This window comes from Pinus tabuliformis, chromosome 8, assembly GCF_031772625.1.
Source record: "Pinus tabuliformis cultivar Carrire ecotype Pingquan chromosome 8, CPIR1, whole genome shotgun sequence".
NCBI classification, from domain to species: Eukaryota; Viridiplantae; Streptophyta; class Pinopsida; order Pinales; family Pinaceae; genus Pinus; species Pinus tabuliformis.
In genome coordinates this window covers 1,380,757,748-1,380,777,075 of record NC_142294.1, presented here as the reverse complement: position 1 = coordinate 1,380,777,075, position 19,328 = coordinate 1,380,757,748, and the positions used below count along the sequence as shown (strand labels likewise).

Genomic DNA, 19,328 nt, shown 5'->3' with positions numbered 1-19,328 from the left:
ACCATACCTCTAGTTTATTTATATTTTTATTTATTTACCATACCTTTGGAGTAAGTATGAGAAAAGGTTTTATTTATTTACCATACCCCTCGTTTATTTATATTTTTATTAGTTTACCATACCTCTTTTATAAATATGGTATTTGGCCCATAGGATTCTCTTAAATATGGTGATTTTAATCTCCCAAACCAGGGGCAAATATCAAAATTCGGCGATTTTAAGGGAATACGATTTCCCAAATCCAACGAATTGGGCCAAATGAAGGTGCAATTAGTTTATCCGCCCATTTTTTATTTTGGGCTAAAATAAAAAAATTAATTATTTTTTAAATAAAATTGGGGCTAACTATATGAAAAGGGTTTTTAATAAAATATTTGCCCTCTTAAAATGTAAAAACCCTCAAATTTCGCCTTTGGGCTATAATTCACCCCAAAAATTTTCCATGAAAAAAAGGGCCCCAAAACTTCAACATATATTTATGGAGGGGCAGGCCAGGACCCCTGGCCCCTCCCCCCATCCCACGAAACCACCATAGTAACGCACGGAGGTTTTGGGTGGGCCGGTCCTTGGGGCATGGGCCCAATCCCGACAACATGCAACCACCGCCCTTAAGAAAAACAACGGAGCTGGCGGGAGATGGGGTGAGTGGGCCGCCCAAGGCGGGCCCAACCCGACTATTTTTAAAAATAAAAATTTGATATATATATATATATAGAAAGGACGACATAGGGTTTAACCACCCGACCTCCTCCATAATAACCAGAACTCAAACCAATTGTGCCACAATGAAATTCTTGAGAAATCTGTCAATTTTTTTTTTAACTCAGTTCATCAGTGCGCCCGAAAGAGGAGAGCACACATAGTTTGAGGTAGCATGGAGGAACCAGGAGTGGGCACGGAAATTCAGGTGAATTTTTAATTAATTTATTTGTAGGTGGAACCATGACTGAACGAAATTTCCAAGAGGGTGAAATTTTTGTAGTGTCGAAATTGGACAAACTTTATGTCGATCCTACACCTCTCAGCGACACGAACCCGATGGCGCAGTCAGTTTCTTGATCTAAGCAGTAGATTTTCAGAGAACCCGAAGTAGGGAATCTTTGAGGAATCTAGGGGGAATCTAAAAGATTCCTTAAGCTCCACATTTTCATTTTCTCATAATTCAAAAATTTTACAGTTGATTTTGCACTATTCGACGCCACAAATATGATGGTGTGTTCATATTTTCCATTTTCTCATTTCATTTTTCAACCACTTTTCTAAGTGGAGTCCAGGTGTCAGCATTCAGCATGCGAGCAGTCATTCCATGAGATTCGACACCGCGAGATTGATGTTGCGAACAATTTCAGTAGCTTGACATCCTCTTCTTCAAATGTCTCCTAGATGTGAGGTATATGAAGTGTATTCATGTACTTCTTTTGCTATGCATTGTGCTGCAAAAAAGGGAAGAAAACTGTTGTTATATATGAACTCTCAAGAAAGGATGAGGATGTGGAAGCATCTCTTTGTGACATTTCTATTATCCAACTTGATTGGATAACCAAAGAAATGGATGAATGGAAGAATTATGAAGAGGTGTGGACGCTCATTCAAAAGCTGCAGCAAGATCCCTGTACATCTGAAACATTAGGCTAGAAAAATTATTTGTTATGGTACAAAGTTCATTTATATCTTTGTAATAATTCCGGACTGAAGCAAAAGATTCTTTTGGAGTTGCACACCTCCACCTTAGGAGAGAACTAAGGATTTTTAAAACTTACTAGAGGGTCAAGAAGAATTTTTTTCAGGATGTCCTTAAATATGATATTCATAATCTTGTCGAAGAATGTTTAGTTTGCCAAAAAAATAAAGTTGAGAAAATTAAGGCCCCGGATCTGTTACAACCCTTGGCCATTCCAAGTCAACGTTGGGAGGAGGTCTCAACGTATTTTATCACTTGCTTACCCAAGTCTGAAGGAAAGAGTGTCATCATGGTGGTAGTTGAAAGCCTTACCATGTATGCACACTTTTGTGTATTTGCTCATCATTTTAAAGTCAATAAAGTTTCTACTACATTTATGGAAACAATTCAAAAGCTACATGGAAACTGGAAGATTATTGTAAGTGACAGAGATCCCATTTTCACTTGAAATCTTGGGACATAATTATTTTCTTTTCTTGGTACTCAATTAGCTCATAGTTCAACTTATCATCCTCAATCTTACGAGAAAATGTAGATAATGAACAAATGTTTGGAAGGATATCTTCTTTGCTTTGTCTTTGATAAATAAACATAATGGGTTAAGTGGTTACCTCTAGCTAAATGGTGGTATAACAATTCCTTCCATACTACAAAAAAAAATGACCCCATTTGTGGCACTTTATCGATATCCTCCACCATCCATCACATCATCTTCAAGAGGAAATTCTAAGGTTCAAGTAGCGAAATATCACATTGAGCATCAAAAACAAGTTCTCCAACCTTTAAAGGATAACCTCACTCCAATGTAGAATCGAATGAAACAACAGGAAAATCAACATCGCAGTGAAAGAAGCTTTGATGTAGGTGACTAGGTATTTTTACGGCTACAATCAAACAAATAAATTTCCCTCAAGAAATCTAAGAAGAATAATAAATTATCACCCAAGTAGAATGGTCCTGACAAGGTGTTGCAAAATATTGGTACTATGGCATACAAATTGGAATTACCTGCATCTTCTCGAATACACCCATTTTTCCATGTTTAATGCTTAAAGAAGGTTATTGGTGACAAGCTCCTAGGTCAAAAAGTGTTGTCGGCACATGACAAAGAAGGAATAATCATATTTTATCCTCAAGCAGTCACAGAAAAAAGACCCTGACAGCTACAGAATCGAATAATTTCATAGTATATCATTAAGTGGAAGAACTTACCTACTAAAGACTCCACATCAGAGGATGAGAATTTTATGCATAAGCATATGGAACTACTCAAGCATTCAGGAAAAGAATTTTTTGATGGAGAGGGGAATGCTAGGTCCTTATAATACTAGTGTATTCCCCTTATTGTTATTGTTAGTGTATCCCCCTATTGTTGTTTTTATGCCCATGTATCCCCCATGTTGTTATTATTGTGCCCCATAGAAGCCCACTAGTGTTAGTTTTGTGCCTTTACATTATTATTTTTATGTAGGCTTTCATTATATTGTGACCTATTAGACTCCTATACATACCAAGGAGGTCTTATCATTCATTTCATCCAAGAATAATTTTAAATTCGTTGATCTATCTTTTCTGTTAGATGGTTGCATAACATTACACATTTTAAAATATTAAAAAATAAAATAAAATGCTATTTTTCGGGCATGGTTTATGGGTTATACTGAGAGCCCACCTACAGGGTCCTGTGGCCTAACTGAAATAACCAATTTGAGGTGGTATATATACACCCCTTGGGTACACCTAATTCATACAAGAAGAAGGATATCGACATTATACTCAATTTCTTTGAGATCATGTATGCTTATCCCATGCCTCTTGTACTCCCGGTCTCTAGGAAAGCCTGGTTTTCTTTACATAGATTCTCAACATCCTTATTTAGAATCTACTTGCACCTATTAAAGAGGTTTTTTTCATGACTTGGGCCAGACGGATTCAGAGGAAGAATTTGTAAATGCCTTTGGCCTGGGTCAGGTTGAATTTTTCTTATACTTAATGTTGCTAATAATAGAAGTTCATGTCTTGTTCCTGATTTATGTTGTCATCTCATGAATGATGGTTTATATGTTTATATATCATGGTATAACATATTACTGTGTATGCACATTCAATTACCTATTATGTATATGCTTTTGTAGGTCTGCACATCTTGGAGGAAGAAAAGTGTTTGGGCCCTACGGGAACATCTTCAAATGTAGGACCTACGGGTATATTTCCAAATCCATGTTTGGTAATTCATATGTTTGGCATGATTTTCTGAGTGTTTTTCATTTATTATCTTATCATATTTTGTTGAGGCTTTCAACGCTTTACTTAGGGAACCTTTCCCGCCAACAACTTTGGTTTCAATAGATTCAACGTTTAATTCATTTTGTTATTTCAATAAATGATATTATATACCAAATTATCATCACTTTGCAGTTTCGATAGATTTTTTTTAATAAGTTGGAACTTCTACTGTAACATACAATTACCTGCTTTCACACACTTCTTTTCCTTGTGATGTCACTGGTTATGTCTGTGTCATCATTCTTTAAGATATTCTGATTTACAGAACTAAAGTTTAGAATATAAGTAAGTCAATTGCTGACAATCCACATTCAAGGAGATCATTTTTTTTTGGTTCTCTCTTTTGCAGGGGAACATATGATTAATTATTTCACTTCTTAATAGTCCTAAAAGCCCAAATTTCTTATGATAGCCATGGCAGTTTATTCAAAATCATAAATTACAATATTTAGCATACTTATACTTGCGTTATACTATAGTTTGTTCTACGTAATATAGATTTTCCATTGTCATCACTTACGAGGAACTTGGATCCATTTTATTATGTATTTATACTTTCAATTAGAGTAATCATAGTTTAAGATTTTTCTCTTTTACATTAGTAAGTGTATTGAATGTGTCACACTCATTATGTTACTCTAATATAATTCTTTTCTTCTATATTGGTTCATACATATTACTTACTTCATTTAACAATATGTTATTTTACTACATTTGATCTGTAAGGTCCCTCAGACGACAATTTTATTCCAACATGAGAATAACTAATTCGCTTTTTATATAATTCACACAATAATCATACCCGTTATCATCATTTTATTTCTTTCTCTTTTTTTTAAATTTTCAAGGAAATTTTCTTTACCATATTCCCATGATGGCTCACAACCAATGATCTTCCCTTTAGGCACCATCATAATTTCATGATATCAATAAACCACAACCAAACATTACCAATTACGTTAACTCACCACTTTCATAGGAGATATGATCTTCATCCCTTGTTTAAGTGGACTTGGTTCATATACACATTAATTATTCGTCAGTTGTTTTAATTCAACTGGCTTTCTTCATCTTATTATTTTCCTTATGATCTTTTCCAAGTACACCATCAAGGCCAGAGGCACAAGGTAATATTAAAAGAAATCACTATGATTATTCAAGGGCATAATCTGCTATAGTATGAGCATAATTTAAATGTACAAAAGATAGCCAGATATTTACATCACCAATATTACAGTAGTAATTCTCTGGCACACCTCAGTCGTGAGTTTCTCTCAACTCTCTTCCTTAGTTTTACATTCCCTTGTATTCAAAACATTAGTGGTTACGGTGTCTAGAGATTACATAAGAGCCTTTTCCCCTTGCATCATGATGAACTAGTACTTCTTAGTGGAATCCTAAACATGTAATGAAGAGTTCCTATAATTCATAATTAACTTGCATACCATGCATTTATCATTGTTTATCTCAGGGTTTCTAATGCCTCCATAACACGCATTGAAATATCTTTTTGGTTCTTCTGGAATCATGAGAATGACACTAGTGTATATAACTCTTATAAGACATGTTTAATCTACAACATTTCTATGTTAAATTCTCTGCCAAAAATAACTTTTAACATAAGCCCATCATTTGGATTGCAGACAACATCTTCTCTTCATGCTTCGGAGTTACGTTGTAATCCAACAACCAACGTTTTCACTCAACCATATTTTATGGATATAATTATTGATATATACATAAACTAATGACTACAATGTTGCTTCTTTCATGGGCTCAACAAAACCTTGTGTAGTGCACGTAAATTGTTGCCTGGATCTCTCGCTGGATAAACTTTCCAATTATGTAGGTTTCCAAATTGCATTCTTTTGATCTTACCATTTTAATTGATTTTTCAACAAACCATGATCTTTCTGCAATTGCAAGTTTGTTGCATGTGAATTCCTCTCGGTGCAAGTAGTTGGACTCCCTTCTACGGGATTTATAGGTTCCCCTTCTAACTCATTTCCTTATGTCACTGGTCCTATCGGCCATCAAACCCTATTAGGGTTTTCAGCCAAGCTTGTTGTGTAAGCAGCAACTCCTATTCTCTGGATAGGAATTAATAGGACTAGGGCCAAGATCATTTTGTCTTTTTTTTCATGGAGTTCATAGTCCTTAGCGTACGGTTGTTAGATTGTGACCCTCAAGTAATTATTTCCATTCTCTAATTACGATCTTGCGACATTATAAAAATAATGGCTTCATAAAATCATATATATAAATATTGTTGGCCACTGGTCAAAATCCCTCTGTCGACAAAATGGTTTTATTTAAGTCCTTGGATTCAAAGTACTATGTTAATGTTGTCTATTATTAGTCCCTGCCCTCCAGGCATGGACTATAGTAATCGTTCGCGGCGGATATAGCATTAGTTGACCTGCTATTAGTCCCCGGTCATCAGCAATTAACCAAAGTTTTATTCCCGACCCTGCTTTTTCATCTTATTTGGCCTCTTTCCAAAAAACCGAAGCTAGACGGCAAAAACCAAAGCTGATCTGAGGCGAAAAGCATAGGTTATATTTTTGTTTGTCCGATATTTTCAAATTGTCAGTCCCTGCAACCTAAACTAATGTTAGCATTACTGGACAACATTAAATGTTATCTCATACATTGTTTAAACCATATAACTTCGCTATGGCTGGTATTTGCATGTTGCCGACTCGTCGCTAGCTGCCTTTACCACATCATATCTGCATGTTGACCACTTGGTGGAACACTGATCAGAGGCATGTGAATCAAACACAATCGAATCAAACACAACTTTGATCCAGGACGGTATGCATACCTGAACATTGAAGCAGCAGTGAGCCTGGGAGTTTTAGCTGAACAGGAGCCTCGTCCATTCTCCATTCTCCTACCTGCGATACCAGTAAGTCCATTCAGTGAATTTTATTTTCTAGGTATAGGAAAATTATATACAAATCATTACCCATTCAGCCTAATTTCTATATTTTTCACTTTTGATATGAAATCCAGTTCTCTATTTACAAAATTTGCTTGTATTTTTTATTTTTATTCAGTGCTTTAGACTATTTCTAACAAATAACTTAATTGTCAATCTTCAAATTTACAAATTATAGATTCATATTTTGTCCATTTGAATTTCAGAACTCTACGATCAAAATTCGCTTGAATTTACAATTTAATTAAACTAGGCCAAACGAGATAACTCTAACTAGGTAATTGTGTTACATACAAGGCACTGGCATTTGTTCCTGCAGTCGGGTGTTCAATCTTCTTTGTGCAGTGACAGGCGCCCGTGCAGCCACTGTTTGCAGGGACGCTTCCGGAGGTTTCTCCTCCATATTTCACTTCGCTGCCAGGCTTTCTCTGATCCTGTAAAAAGAACAGGGCAAATGCTTATAACAGACCTGCTCAAATACACCTTACAACAACAGCTTAAATAAGTCGGGACTAACTAAATTTGCACAGTTCCAACAAATTCTCGTTGCTGCACCTGCCATGAATCCAACAAGCGTTGCCCGTGACAGAAAGTCGATTATAAATCCCAGCCTGTTGCGACACATGAATCATTCATGTCAATAAAACCATTTATCTTATCATAGAATCCAGCCATATCAATTAGAGAATCTCCTACCTGAGAATCCCTAAATAAGCCTGGAAAACACCAGCAAAGAAAGTTGCAGTGAATGCAAGTTGCAAGTACAACACAGGCTCTCTGGTTGGAGAAACCTCCTCTCTGAGCATGGCTCCGAGAAGCAGAGAAGCAATAGACACGGGCCCAAATGCAAGATCCCTGGAGCTACCAAGTGCCGAATAGATTAAGGGTGGAACGAAGCTTGAATCTGCCCCAAAATGAGAGAATTATGTGAGAAAGAAATATTTTTTAACAAATTATTCATCATAGTTCAAGGTTCACAGGCTGGAACACTCACAGAGCCCGATGATGGGTGACAAGCTAGCTAGCTTGGCATAACTGCTGCCCTGAAACATCCAGGTCATGCGTCATCAGCCATAACTTTCAATTTGAAAAACACAAACATTTAATGATCTGTTAATGGCTGCCTAACGTACCAGACCAGAATAGGTTGCTTACAGCGACGGCGATAATGGCAATGTGGCCGACAACTTACAGCGAAGGCGATATGGCAACGCGAAGGCGATAAAGCCGGTTTGACATGTTACACTATCTGTGCATGCACCCAATGATTTATGTGCACAGGTCTTATGCTGTAGAAAAACATGATAATTTGACACGCGTCGGGTATTCTGCATATTTCTTCGCCACGAGACGATTTACCAAGCTCGTTTCTTGGCCTTCGATAATATCTTAGATCAGTTGCCAATTTGCATTATACTTAAAGTTTCGACCCAAAACTTGGTTCGTTGATTTCATTAAATTGTAGCTATCGAGATTGGGGCACTAATAAGTACGTGCACAGCAGGAACACCTTTACAGTGGGTTCGGCTGGCCAACCAGCGCCACTCGGGCTAGTCACTCCCACCTTCCTTTCAGTGACGCACGTTAATTTATTTATTTTATTAGTGGCTTTAATATTTTAGTCACTCCGTCCTCTCGCTGAAATATGTTACGTTATTTATTTTATTGATCGCCAACTTCATGGAGGTTTCGACGCGTACATCCAACTGGTTCTCAAAGACTTGTTTTTCAAATAACGCTCTCTCTCTTTAATGTTGCAACGGTTCACTGATGACTGTGAAAGGTCATCTTAGATCACGAAAGTGCAGAGCATATAACGAAAAGATTACGGTTCAGGTTTGAAATAATTGATTATTCGTTACGAATTGTACTTAATTGAACAAACGATAATCACATGGGATGACAGCTATTATTTAAGGTGTATATGATATTATTTTAAGAATTTTCATCACTAATGTATTAACCTCTCAGTCCAATTATTCGAATCATGGTTCACTTACAATTTAATTGAATTGGCATGATGCTCTAATTGTGCCGAAATGCTGTTGTTATTATAATATATTTGATTTAGAAATTGTTGTGCTGCAGATACTGTCTTCGGTCCTTGGTCAAAACAGGATTTGTTGCTGAGGTTTGCAGATTTGATTAACAGAATTTGGTATCTCCACAGGTAGTTGTTACACAGCTCCCAGCACCCCACCATCTTCTCACCTCTCGGTCCACTTCGACTTCTCCGCTGTCACTGGCTTGGACGAATTAGGTCACCTTCACTTACTTGGTCTAATTAGTCCCATCCGGAGCTTGATAGGGGGAATTTATAAACACTTCGCAAAATAATTGTTGGTCTATTAGAATTTGCAAACGATATTTAACATAAATTAACATCGAAAGAAGAACTTAGAAGATAGTGATACCTCAAATTTTCGAGAGAAAATTCACACAGTAGTTATAATATTGTTATAATATTGGAACTATATGCAACCACCAGTTGATTTTCCTTCAATTTTCTTTTGCCACATGTTAAGGAGGTTATTCACATTTTATGCATATGTATAATTATCACTTCGTAATACCTAAGTTCTTTTCAGTGTTTTCTTTGTATACCTCCATTAGTTGACACTCATTCAGTCACATATTTTATTGCTTAATTATTAATAGAATTTATGCTTTAATGATGTGAGACCTTGAAAATACTATTCCACTTTATAAATTTAAAAAGAATCTGAATAAACATCAATTTAATTCCCTAGTAAGTGATTCTTAGATTCGTTCATACAATTTCGTTGTGGTTCCCCAAATTATTGTAGTTTTGTTCTTATGTTAATAATTCCTTCCTTGTTACGGAGATAGCCCTCTTATTGAGATTATGAAATTTCCTTTTGGGACAGGTGCTATTCCTTAATATTTTCATGCTTAATTGTATTAAGAAAACAATACTTTTTTTTTAATTTGAAGGAACTTGCTAATAGCATATTACTTTTCTCTGTCTCCATGGCTGGGATACTAATTTATAAATTTATAATATTTTTTTTTTAATTTGAAGGAACTTGCTAATAGCATATTACTTTTCTTTGTCTCCATGGCTGGGATACTAATTTATAAATTTATAATTCTGTCTCTCAGAGAATTATGATTTATTGTAAAGTTATTATCTATTTTTTTTATAATTTTATTGTATAAGTATTGTAATAGTCTCTTCTTACAAGGAATTAGGGAGATTTCTCTTAGGATGCTATTAACTCAGTTTGGTTTAAGAAGTAACCCAAACTTCTTCTAAGAATATTGGTTCAATCTTGTTCACTATTAACATTTGTCTACCATTGTTATTATTTCTCTGGATTCTTGCAAAGTGTAGTCCCATTCAAGAGCCCACACTCTTTATATACATATGGTAGCTTCAACAAGCTTCTAAACATATTAAGTTAAATTCCAATTATGAGCCTATCGTTATTATTTCTTTGGATTCTTGCATAGTGTAGTCCCATTCGAAAGCCCACACTCTTTATATAGATATGGTAGCTTCAACAAGCTTCTAAGCATATTAAGTTAAATTCCAATTCTGAGCAGCATAATCATAATTTACATTTGGACACATAAGACAGTTATCAATCTTTTAAACAAACAACAAATTTCTTCTTTAAAAACATTATCTAACAGAAATAGCATATTTTCATCAATCCTCATATATTCCTACTCCTAGCCAGCAAGAAATTTCAAGGAAGTAGTTAAGAAAGAGTTAATTTGTAGAACGATTCTACCAACATTGGATTGCCAAATGAAATCACTAGGGAAGGGAGAATTCTCCTCCCAACCTCTGAGGACGATATCCCATCAGAGCTCCACCGAGCCAATTTTTCTTCAGCCTTTCTTGGAAAGAGAGCTCCCCTGAGCCAATTTCTCTTCATTCTTTCTTGGAAACAGACCACACAGGTCTGCACAAAAATTCCACTAACCCTAAGCAGCGCAAAAATTTCTTGCTCAGAACTTTTAGTGACTCACAAGTCTGTATGGAAATTCCACTGGCCACAACCAGCTCAAGAATTTGTCTATGAGAGTGTCTTGCCTTACCTCAACAATGTCATGTCTGAGGTAATGAGTTCTCTTCTCCTCTTTCATGATTTCTTCATATTCCTCTCTATCTTCTTAGATCTATTTTCCCAAGTGAGATATTTATTTCTAGAGACAAGAGTAACTATTCATTAACATCAAAAATCCTCATTTAGCATTTACCATCTTTCAGGAATTCCATGGATAACCATAATTAATCTTGTTAATTCAATTAAAATAAAATAAATATTCATATCTAACATTATATCAAGTCTGATATTAACCCACTTTTAATAAAAATAAATTAAAATATTTATTATTCACTCAATAGTGTCACTTTTGAAATGTTTTTTTTTTCATAAATTTAACTTTATAAAATTTCATTATATAATCTATATTCCCTCATAAAATTGCTTAAAATGGTTTTAGATTTGAAAATCTGTACCAAACCAATGTTTCTCTTTCTAAAACTGCTTTACCTGAAAATTAAATAATAGGTCAAAGGCATTGGCGCTCTTAAAAAAAACCATTGAAATGAATGTAAAATACAAACAAATTTATCTTTAAAATTTGAATGACTAAACAATATTTCATCTTAAACAATTAAGGGCATTAGTGATTTAAAAGGAGGGAAATGAATGTAAAAGACACAAAATTATCTTTAAGAAAAAAACAGGAGCAACAATAAAAAAGATAAATAATTAAGGGCTTTTCCGTTTAAAAATGGATTGGAATCAACGTAAATTACAAACATATTTATCTTTCAAAATTAAACGACTAAACAGTATTTCACAGTAAACAGTATTTTATCTTATGGATATTAGGATGAATTAATTACAATAGGGCCGGATAAATTAAATATTTTAATTTAAAGCAATACTCCATATTTGTCTTCCAACTAAATTTCTTGATTGATCTCTGATCTGTAAATTACCCCTTCAGTTGTATAATTGTCAGGCAAATACCGAAAATCAAACCCCTTCACTAAGAGAATCATATTCTATGAGAGCTTGAGAGCTTGTTAAACTAATAGAAAATTAAAATTAAAAAAATAATTTTTAATGTAGGAGAAAATAGAAATATAAAGTATTTTTTAGAAATTTTGTTTAAAATTACAAAAGCACTTTAATAACCTGAAAACCTTTATAAAAAAAAAAAAAAACTTTAAAATAACAATACTATATGAGAATCATATTCTATAAGAGCTTGTTAAACTAACAGAAAATTAAAATTAAAAAAATAATTTTTAATGTAGGAGAAAATAGAAATATTAAGTATTTTTTTTAGAAATTTTGTTTAAAATTACAAAAGCACTTTAATAACCTGAAAACCTTAAAATAACAATACTATATATATCATGATGAGAGATGACACGTTTCTATTCATTTAGGCCAAGTTATATTATTATAAAATATTATATTCAATGGTATGGTACAAAGTTCATCCAATGTAAAATTTGTTAAAGAAAAAATAATAATTATTTTTTTATAAAATAAGTTATTAATTAAGTTAATAAGTGTGTTTAATTTGGAATAACGTTTTTATGTCTATATTATTATAAAATATTATATTTAATGGTAAGGTACAAAGTTCATCCAATGCAAAATTTGTTAAAGAAAAATTAACAATTATTTTTTATAAAATAAGTTATTAATTATGTTAATAAGTGTGTTTAATTTGGAATAACGTTTTTAGAAGTTTGATTAAATTATCAAAAATTATTAGATCGGATGGTAATAAGTTAATTTTCACCGAATATTTTAGAATATTTATAGTAGTATACAATAATTAAAAGTTAGGATTTATCTTCAAAGTAATTATGTCTTTTTTATCATTTTACTTAAATTGATTAATTTAAAAAAATGTTATATGATGTGTCATATGAATTAAGTTACTATTTTTTAGACATGTGGTATTGATTTGCCATGGTCTGCGATGATCTAAACCATGATATTGTAACAAAAGATAAGTACAAATTAAAAATCTCCATATTAAAATGAGAACACATCTCTATAGTTAAAAATATTGTTTCATATTTTTATTATATATATATGAATTTATTTTATAATTAATAATAATATTATAAAATAAAATAAAATTTAATTAATTTATAAAAAAATTTGAAATTTAATAAAATTAGATAATTAAATATATATGACCATTTAATTTATATTGACAAATCAGAAACATCTTTTTAAATAAAAAAAATTTCTCAGAGAGAAAATTTGAGATTCAACTATCGAAAATAAAAAAACCTTTAATTTGCAATGACTACTTAATAGTTTTTCTGATTCAACTATCGAAAATAAAAAAACCTTTAATTTGCAAGGACTACTTAATAGTTTTTCATGTAAATTAAGTCTTAGTAATTATTCTTGTAAATTAAGTTTTAATTAAGATATGTTTGATTGAAATTTTTCTATTTATTTTCCCATCTCATTCTCAAATGCGATGGCTAATTAAGAACTTTTTCGATAGAGTATTTTTTGTCAATTATGTTTTAATTAAGATTTGTTGGAGTAATTCAGTTTTTTTTGTATTTCTTTGAATGACCGTTCAGGTAGCTTTAATTATGATTTTTCAAATATTTTTTTGTTTTATTATTATGGAATGTATAAATATTTTTGTATATAAACTTATTTTAAACTCAATAGTATCAATATTTAAGAATGTTATATTTGAAATAGTTTTTATGATAAATTTAAATTTATAATATTTTATTATAAATTTAAATATGTCAACTGCTTTACCTTAAAATTAAATATGTCAAAAAGCAACGATTAAAATGGATAAAAAGATAAATAATTAAGGGAATTTGCGCTTTAAATTCAGATGAATATAAAATACTAAACAGTATTTCAACTTAGGATAAAAAGATAAATAATTAAGAGCATTTGCGCTTTAGAAAGACGGAAATGAATATAATAAAAACAAATTTATATTTAAAATTTGAATGATTAAACAGTAGTTCATCTTGTAGATTCTTATAATTAAACCCAAAAATTAAGAAGTAGCGACGATTAAAAAGTATAAATAATTAAGGGCGTTTCCGCTTTAAAAATGGATTGAAATACAAAACATATTTATCTTTTAATTAAATGAGTAAACAGTATTTCCTGTTATCAATATCAGGATGAATTAACTGACCAGGCTGTATTTTAATTTTAAGCCACACTCCAAATTCGTCCTCTAACTAAACAATTTCCAGATTTATCTCTGATCGTTAAATTAACCCTGTTTAGTATAATAAGTGAGGAGCTACAATGATAAGGTAAGATAATACAATGCGAAAATGCGTAGGCTGATTTTCACGTTGGCTCTACCTTCCCTGGTGAATATCGACAGCTGCAGAATCGACATCGGAGTACGTCGAGGAAGAAGTTGCTGTACCCCCTGGTGTTTTGTCAGAAGCAGGTGCGCCCACAATATCCAGATCAATGAAAGAGACAGGTGCGCCCACCCGATCCAGATCAATGAAAGCAGGGGTTGCGGGCGAAGGAAGATATTCTCTCTCGCTCGTGAGCATCGACACCACCCGAGACATAGAAGGCCTCAGCGACGCAGCTGCTTGAGTGCACAGAAGACCAATCTTAATCACTCTAATCCCTTCCTCGCACGAATAGCTACCCTCGAACGTAGAATCCATAATTTCTAAAGCTCTCTCTGAGTTATACAATCTCCATGCCTGCTAATTCACCATTGTCAAAAAAACATAGAGCTTTAGTTAGAAAGGATTCATACTTCTATGGACATGTCTGAAAATATCATCTACTTCAAGGATGAGATCCACATTAGCCCTACTCGTTCGATGAGAAATTCCGTGTCTTGAGGCAAACTCTGATTCTTTCTTCCGCTGATAATTTCAAGTAGAAGCACTCCGAAGCTGAATACATCTGCTTTCTCTGTTAGCTGTCCGCGGTACGCGTACTCAGGCGACATGTAACCGCTGTACAATAGTGTGTACAATGAAATTTCCATATCTTAACCTATGAAAATTATATGAACAATACTGGAGATAGAATACTTACAAAGTTCCTGCAACTCTAGTGCTGACATGGGTTTTATCGTCATCAAAAAGCTTGGCTAAGCCAAAGTCTGTTATTTTGGGTTTGTGTTGATAATCAAGTAAAATATTACTTGCTTTAATATCTCTATGAATAATCCGAATGTCAGATTCTTCGTGAAGATAAGCCAGTCCACGCGCAGTTCCAACTATGATTTCATACCTCTGTCTCCAATTGATTAAATGGCGTTTTTTTACATCTACAAAACATAGACTAAAAACATTAGCAAGCTACAAACACAATCCCAATATTCGAAGGAATCAGGATCTGTGCAGCCATTAAAGACGGATAAGCTACCGAATATCATATTGTCGAGGCTACCGTTCTGGAGGTACTCGTAAACTAGTAGCCTTTCTGAATTTATCACTGAGCAACCAAGCAGTTTCACTAGGTTCCTGTGTTGAATACGACTTATCAAATTTATTTCATTCAGAAATTCCACATCTCCTTGACTTGAACCTATTTTCAACCGTTTCACTGCGACCTGTCTGCCATCTGGTAGACCCCCCTGCCGATCAGTAAACATTATAGCACGTCAAAAACATTTCTGTGGTTTTTCGATTAACAATGTGATCTCCTTTAAAATGAGTTAAATTGGATTTAAAACCAAACGCTAACCTTATATACGGACCCAAAGCCTCCTTCGCCGAGTTTTTTCTCCGCGTTAAAATTAGATGTAGCCTTTCTCAAAGTATCGTATTTGAAAATAAGCTCCGGATTCGCTGTACTCATCGACAAGCTGATTTCTCCTTTGTCGCCTGCGAAAATAATTGCAGAGCGTTTAATTAAGTTGCGGTAAAGAAGTGGGAGAGAAGTTCATAGTATAGAAGCTAGTAGTTAGCTACTTCAAGACCTCCAGTTCGAGAAAGAGATTCCAGGTGTTCCCGAAGAGAGGAAGATTTCCATCTGCAAAGAGATGTGGCTGCAATCAATCCAGCAATAGCGGCTACTACACCGAGGGTTATCCGAAGCGCGTTAGGTCTTCTTGCTTCTGTATATTTGCACAAGAATTCTCACACAATTGGCATTGTTTTATCTCACGAAAATAAAATCTTCATATAACCGCCACCATATTCTTGATAATAATTATAAACTATATGTTATTATCTGTGCTTTATTTCACAAAAATGAAATCTTTACAAAATTGCCACTATATTCCTGATAATTATAGACTATGTAAAAGAAGATACCGGATTTTGGAGGGGTTTCTTGTGGAGTCGGCGATGGGGACTGCGACTGCGACTGCGACTGCGAGAGTATCAAAGTGTTGAAAAATGGATAAAGCTCGGAACGCAAATAGCAGTTCACAGACGCGAATTGTGACCCAAGAGCTCCAGCTGTGCAATTGTAGTATATTTGGGACAACGCAAACTGTAGGCACGCCTCGCACTCTTCCGTGGACAGATCTGCCCAACACTGCGCTAAGGTGTAGATATGATATGTGGAATTATAAGGTGGAACGGTTTGCTCTGCAGCAAAAAGTTTGGGACTCTTCGCAGCTTTATAGAGAATATTTAGGAGCAGGGCCCTAATAGTGATTGTGAACTCTGGCTGACTGTTTTCCCCTGGGTTGCACCCAACATGCATTTCTGCGCTCTCGCTAAAATTGTTGGAAAAACTTTGATTGTCGTAACGTAAGAAGCAGCCGTCTAGTATAATAGATGCAGAAGTTTTGCTGCATCCATAAGTGTCGGATATAATAGTGCTACGTGCAATTTCCACGCACTGTTTGCAATCGGAGGAATTTAAGTCTCCCCTGCATTGGGCAGCCCCATAAACCGTACTATCGCTATTCTGCCTCTCATCAACAGTAGTTGTATCGTATCTGATCGTAGAAACGTTTTCCACGAGTGAGTCCAAAACCTGGTTTAGGTTACTCTGGAAGGCGCTACCGTTCGTATATTCGCTATTCTCACAAAACTCCACAACGAAATTATTGTACTGATCAGAGGCTGTGAGGGGCGTAAGTATACAGACACTCACGATAAGGAGGCCGATATTGATGATTTGCTTTATGATTATCGCCATCTGCCGGGCATCAGCGCGACGCTTTGCCATATGCTAAATTAATGAGTGGTGTTGCTTCGGAAATGGCGATGGCAAATTCGAGTTACAGCATTCATTTGCAGTTTGGTCTTCGACAGCTCCTTCAGGGTCGTCTGGAAAGTTTTCTGATAAATTACTTAAATGTGAAGCGTTTTTTTTTAACGGAGGAAATCACGCTTTTTTTGGGGGGTTTGCATATATAGTCTTGCTTACCAGACATGTAGGACCAAATTTCCCAATTTCCATACTTGATAGTTGGAACACATTTTTATAGCTATTTAAATATCTAAATTCTTTTAAATAATTTATTTGAAAATTGATTCAAGTCCAATAAGAAATATTTTTAAAGATATAGTCTGAAATTAATAAATATAAATATATATATATATCGGCCTGGAGTATGCCGTAAAACTGCTTCTGCTTGGCTAAGAGCTCGTCTTCCTCGGACGTAAGGAAACAGGTTAACGGCCCAAGACCCAGAGGCATCTGGCAGGAGTGATGAGCCTGCTCCCTTACGGACCACCAGCGGGTTATTTCAGGTGGCGTGGTTTTCCTATCTAACTGTGATGAGTCAAACCGACATTCACGGATAGCAGCCAGAGATGGCTGTCCTCACTGTTGGTTTTGACACCTGAGTTGATAGGTTTTTCCACCTAGGTGAAGAAAAATAAATATATATATATATATATATATATATATATATATATATATATATAATTTATTTGAAAATTGATTCAAGTCCAATAAGAAATATTTTTAAAGATATAGTCTGAAATTAATAAATATAAATATAAATATATATATATATATATATAGATATAGATATAGATATAGATATAGATATATACTTCATGGTTCATGTTTATTGTATAGGGAATTTCATATATTCTTTTTATGATATTATTATCATGGTTCATGTTTATATATATAATTTTTTACCATTTAAATTATATTTTTAAATATTTAAAGAAATTTAATATTTTAAAAATATTTTACTCACAATTCCAAGAAATTTTGAATAAATTTCAAGATATTTTTACCAAAATCATAATTTTGTTTGGTGAATTATTTTATATAGTATATATGGTTAAAATGGGAATATTTTATTTTAGTTATTTTATATAATTTTATATACATATTTTACCATATAATATTTTTTTATGCTTTATATTATTTATATTTTAATTATACATATTGAAATATTTTATTTATGACTTACATTAATTTTTTGTAAATATTTTGTAAATATTTATAAAATTCCAAAAATCATACATCATCTCTTTACTGAATTTTTTTTTTCAATTACTTTTTCTCCCTGTACAAAATTATTATATTTTATATGAAAATTCTCTCTCTCTCTATATATATATATATATATTATACACTAAATTTTTAAAAATTTAAAAATTTGTGTGTATATATGAGATTTTATCTACTTATAAAACAAATTATGTCATTCAATATAAATATTAAAATATTATATATTTTTCCAAAAAAATTAATAATATTTATTAAAAAAATAGAGTGTAATATAATGTGTTATTTTTCATTGTTTAAATTGTATTTTTAAATGCTAAATAGAGTTACATCAAGCTTAAGAAAAATCTCATTAATTCAGTCTCAAAAGAGGTAGCAAACACTATCAAATTGAGTCCTTCCCTTAATCCTTTGTCTCATAAGTTCATTGAGAGCAATCCCCTAACCCCAAGGATTTATGGATTTCTGAAAGTTCATAATATTGGAGCTCCCAGGAGGCCAATTGTTAACACTATCGGTGGTCCCACCTATCTTCTCGGTAAGTGCTTACCACAAAAGCTTAAGCCTGTCATATGTCGCATTGACTCTTTTCTTAAAGACTCTGCCTCCTTTGTTCAAGAGTGGAAAGATATCAAGTTCGAACCTGGAGATTTGTTGGTTAGTTTTGAAGTCGTATCGTTATATACCAAAATCCCCATCCAGGAAGCCATTGACATCATCAACCACATCACTGACAAAGACATTGCCAAATTAGTCGAGCTATGCCTCACCTCGACCTTTTTCAGTTTCCAAGGTGAGTTCTATGAGAAAACTTGCGGTGTTGCGATGGGTTCCCCTCTCTCCCCTATCGTCGCTAACTTGTTTATGGAGGATTTTGAAACCGGGGCTTTACCCACTGCTAGATTTTGTCCTAAGAAGTGGAAAAGGTTCGTGGATGATACGTGTGTCATCTGGCCTCATGGGCGGGAGAAATTAGATATGTTTCTAGACCACCTTAATTCTC

The 19,328-nt window shown here is 33.7% G+C and overlaps 1 protein-coding gene across 1 annotated transcript; it reads right to left on the bottom strand.

Moving 5' to 3' along the window:
• Nucleotides 1-14,277: 14,277 nt before the first annotated feature.
• On the bottom strand, nt 14,278-17,080 carry LOC149240690 (cysteine-rich receptor-like protein kinase 2). The gene is made up of 7 exons (XM_089370282.1): nt 16,213-17,080; nt 15,876-16,013; nt 15,641-15,780; nt 15,320-15,530; nt 14,987-15,221; nt 14,760-14,904; nt 14,278-14,643 (listed from the first exon to the last, which is right to left on the bottom strand). The coding sequence occupies exons 1-7, from the start codon at nt 17,078-17,080 to the stop codon at nt 14,278-14,280; spliced, it is 2,103 nt and encodes a 700-aa protein (XP_089226408.1).
• Between the last annotated feature and the right edge of the window lie 2,248 nt (nt 17,081-19,328).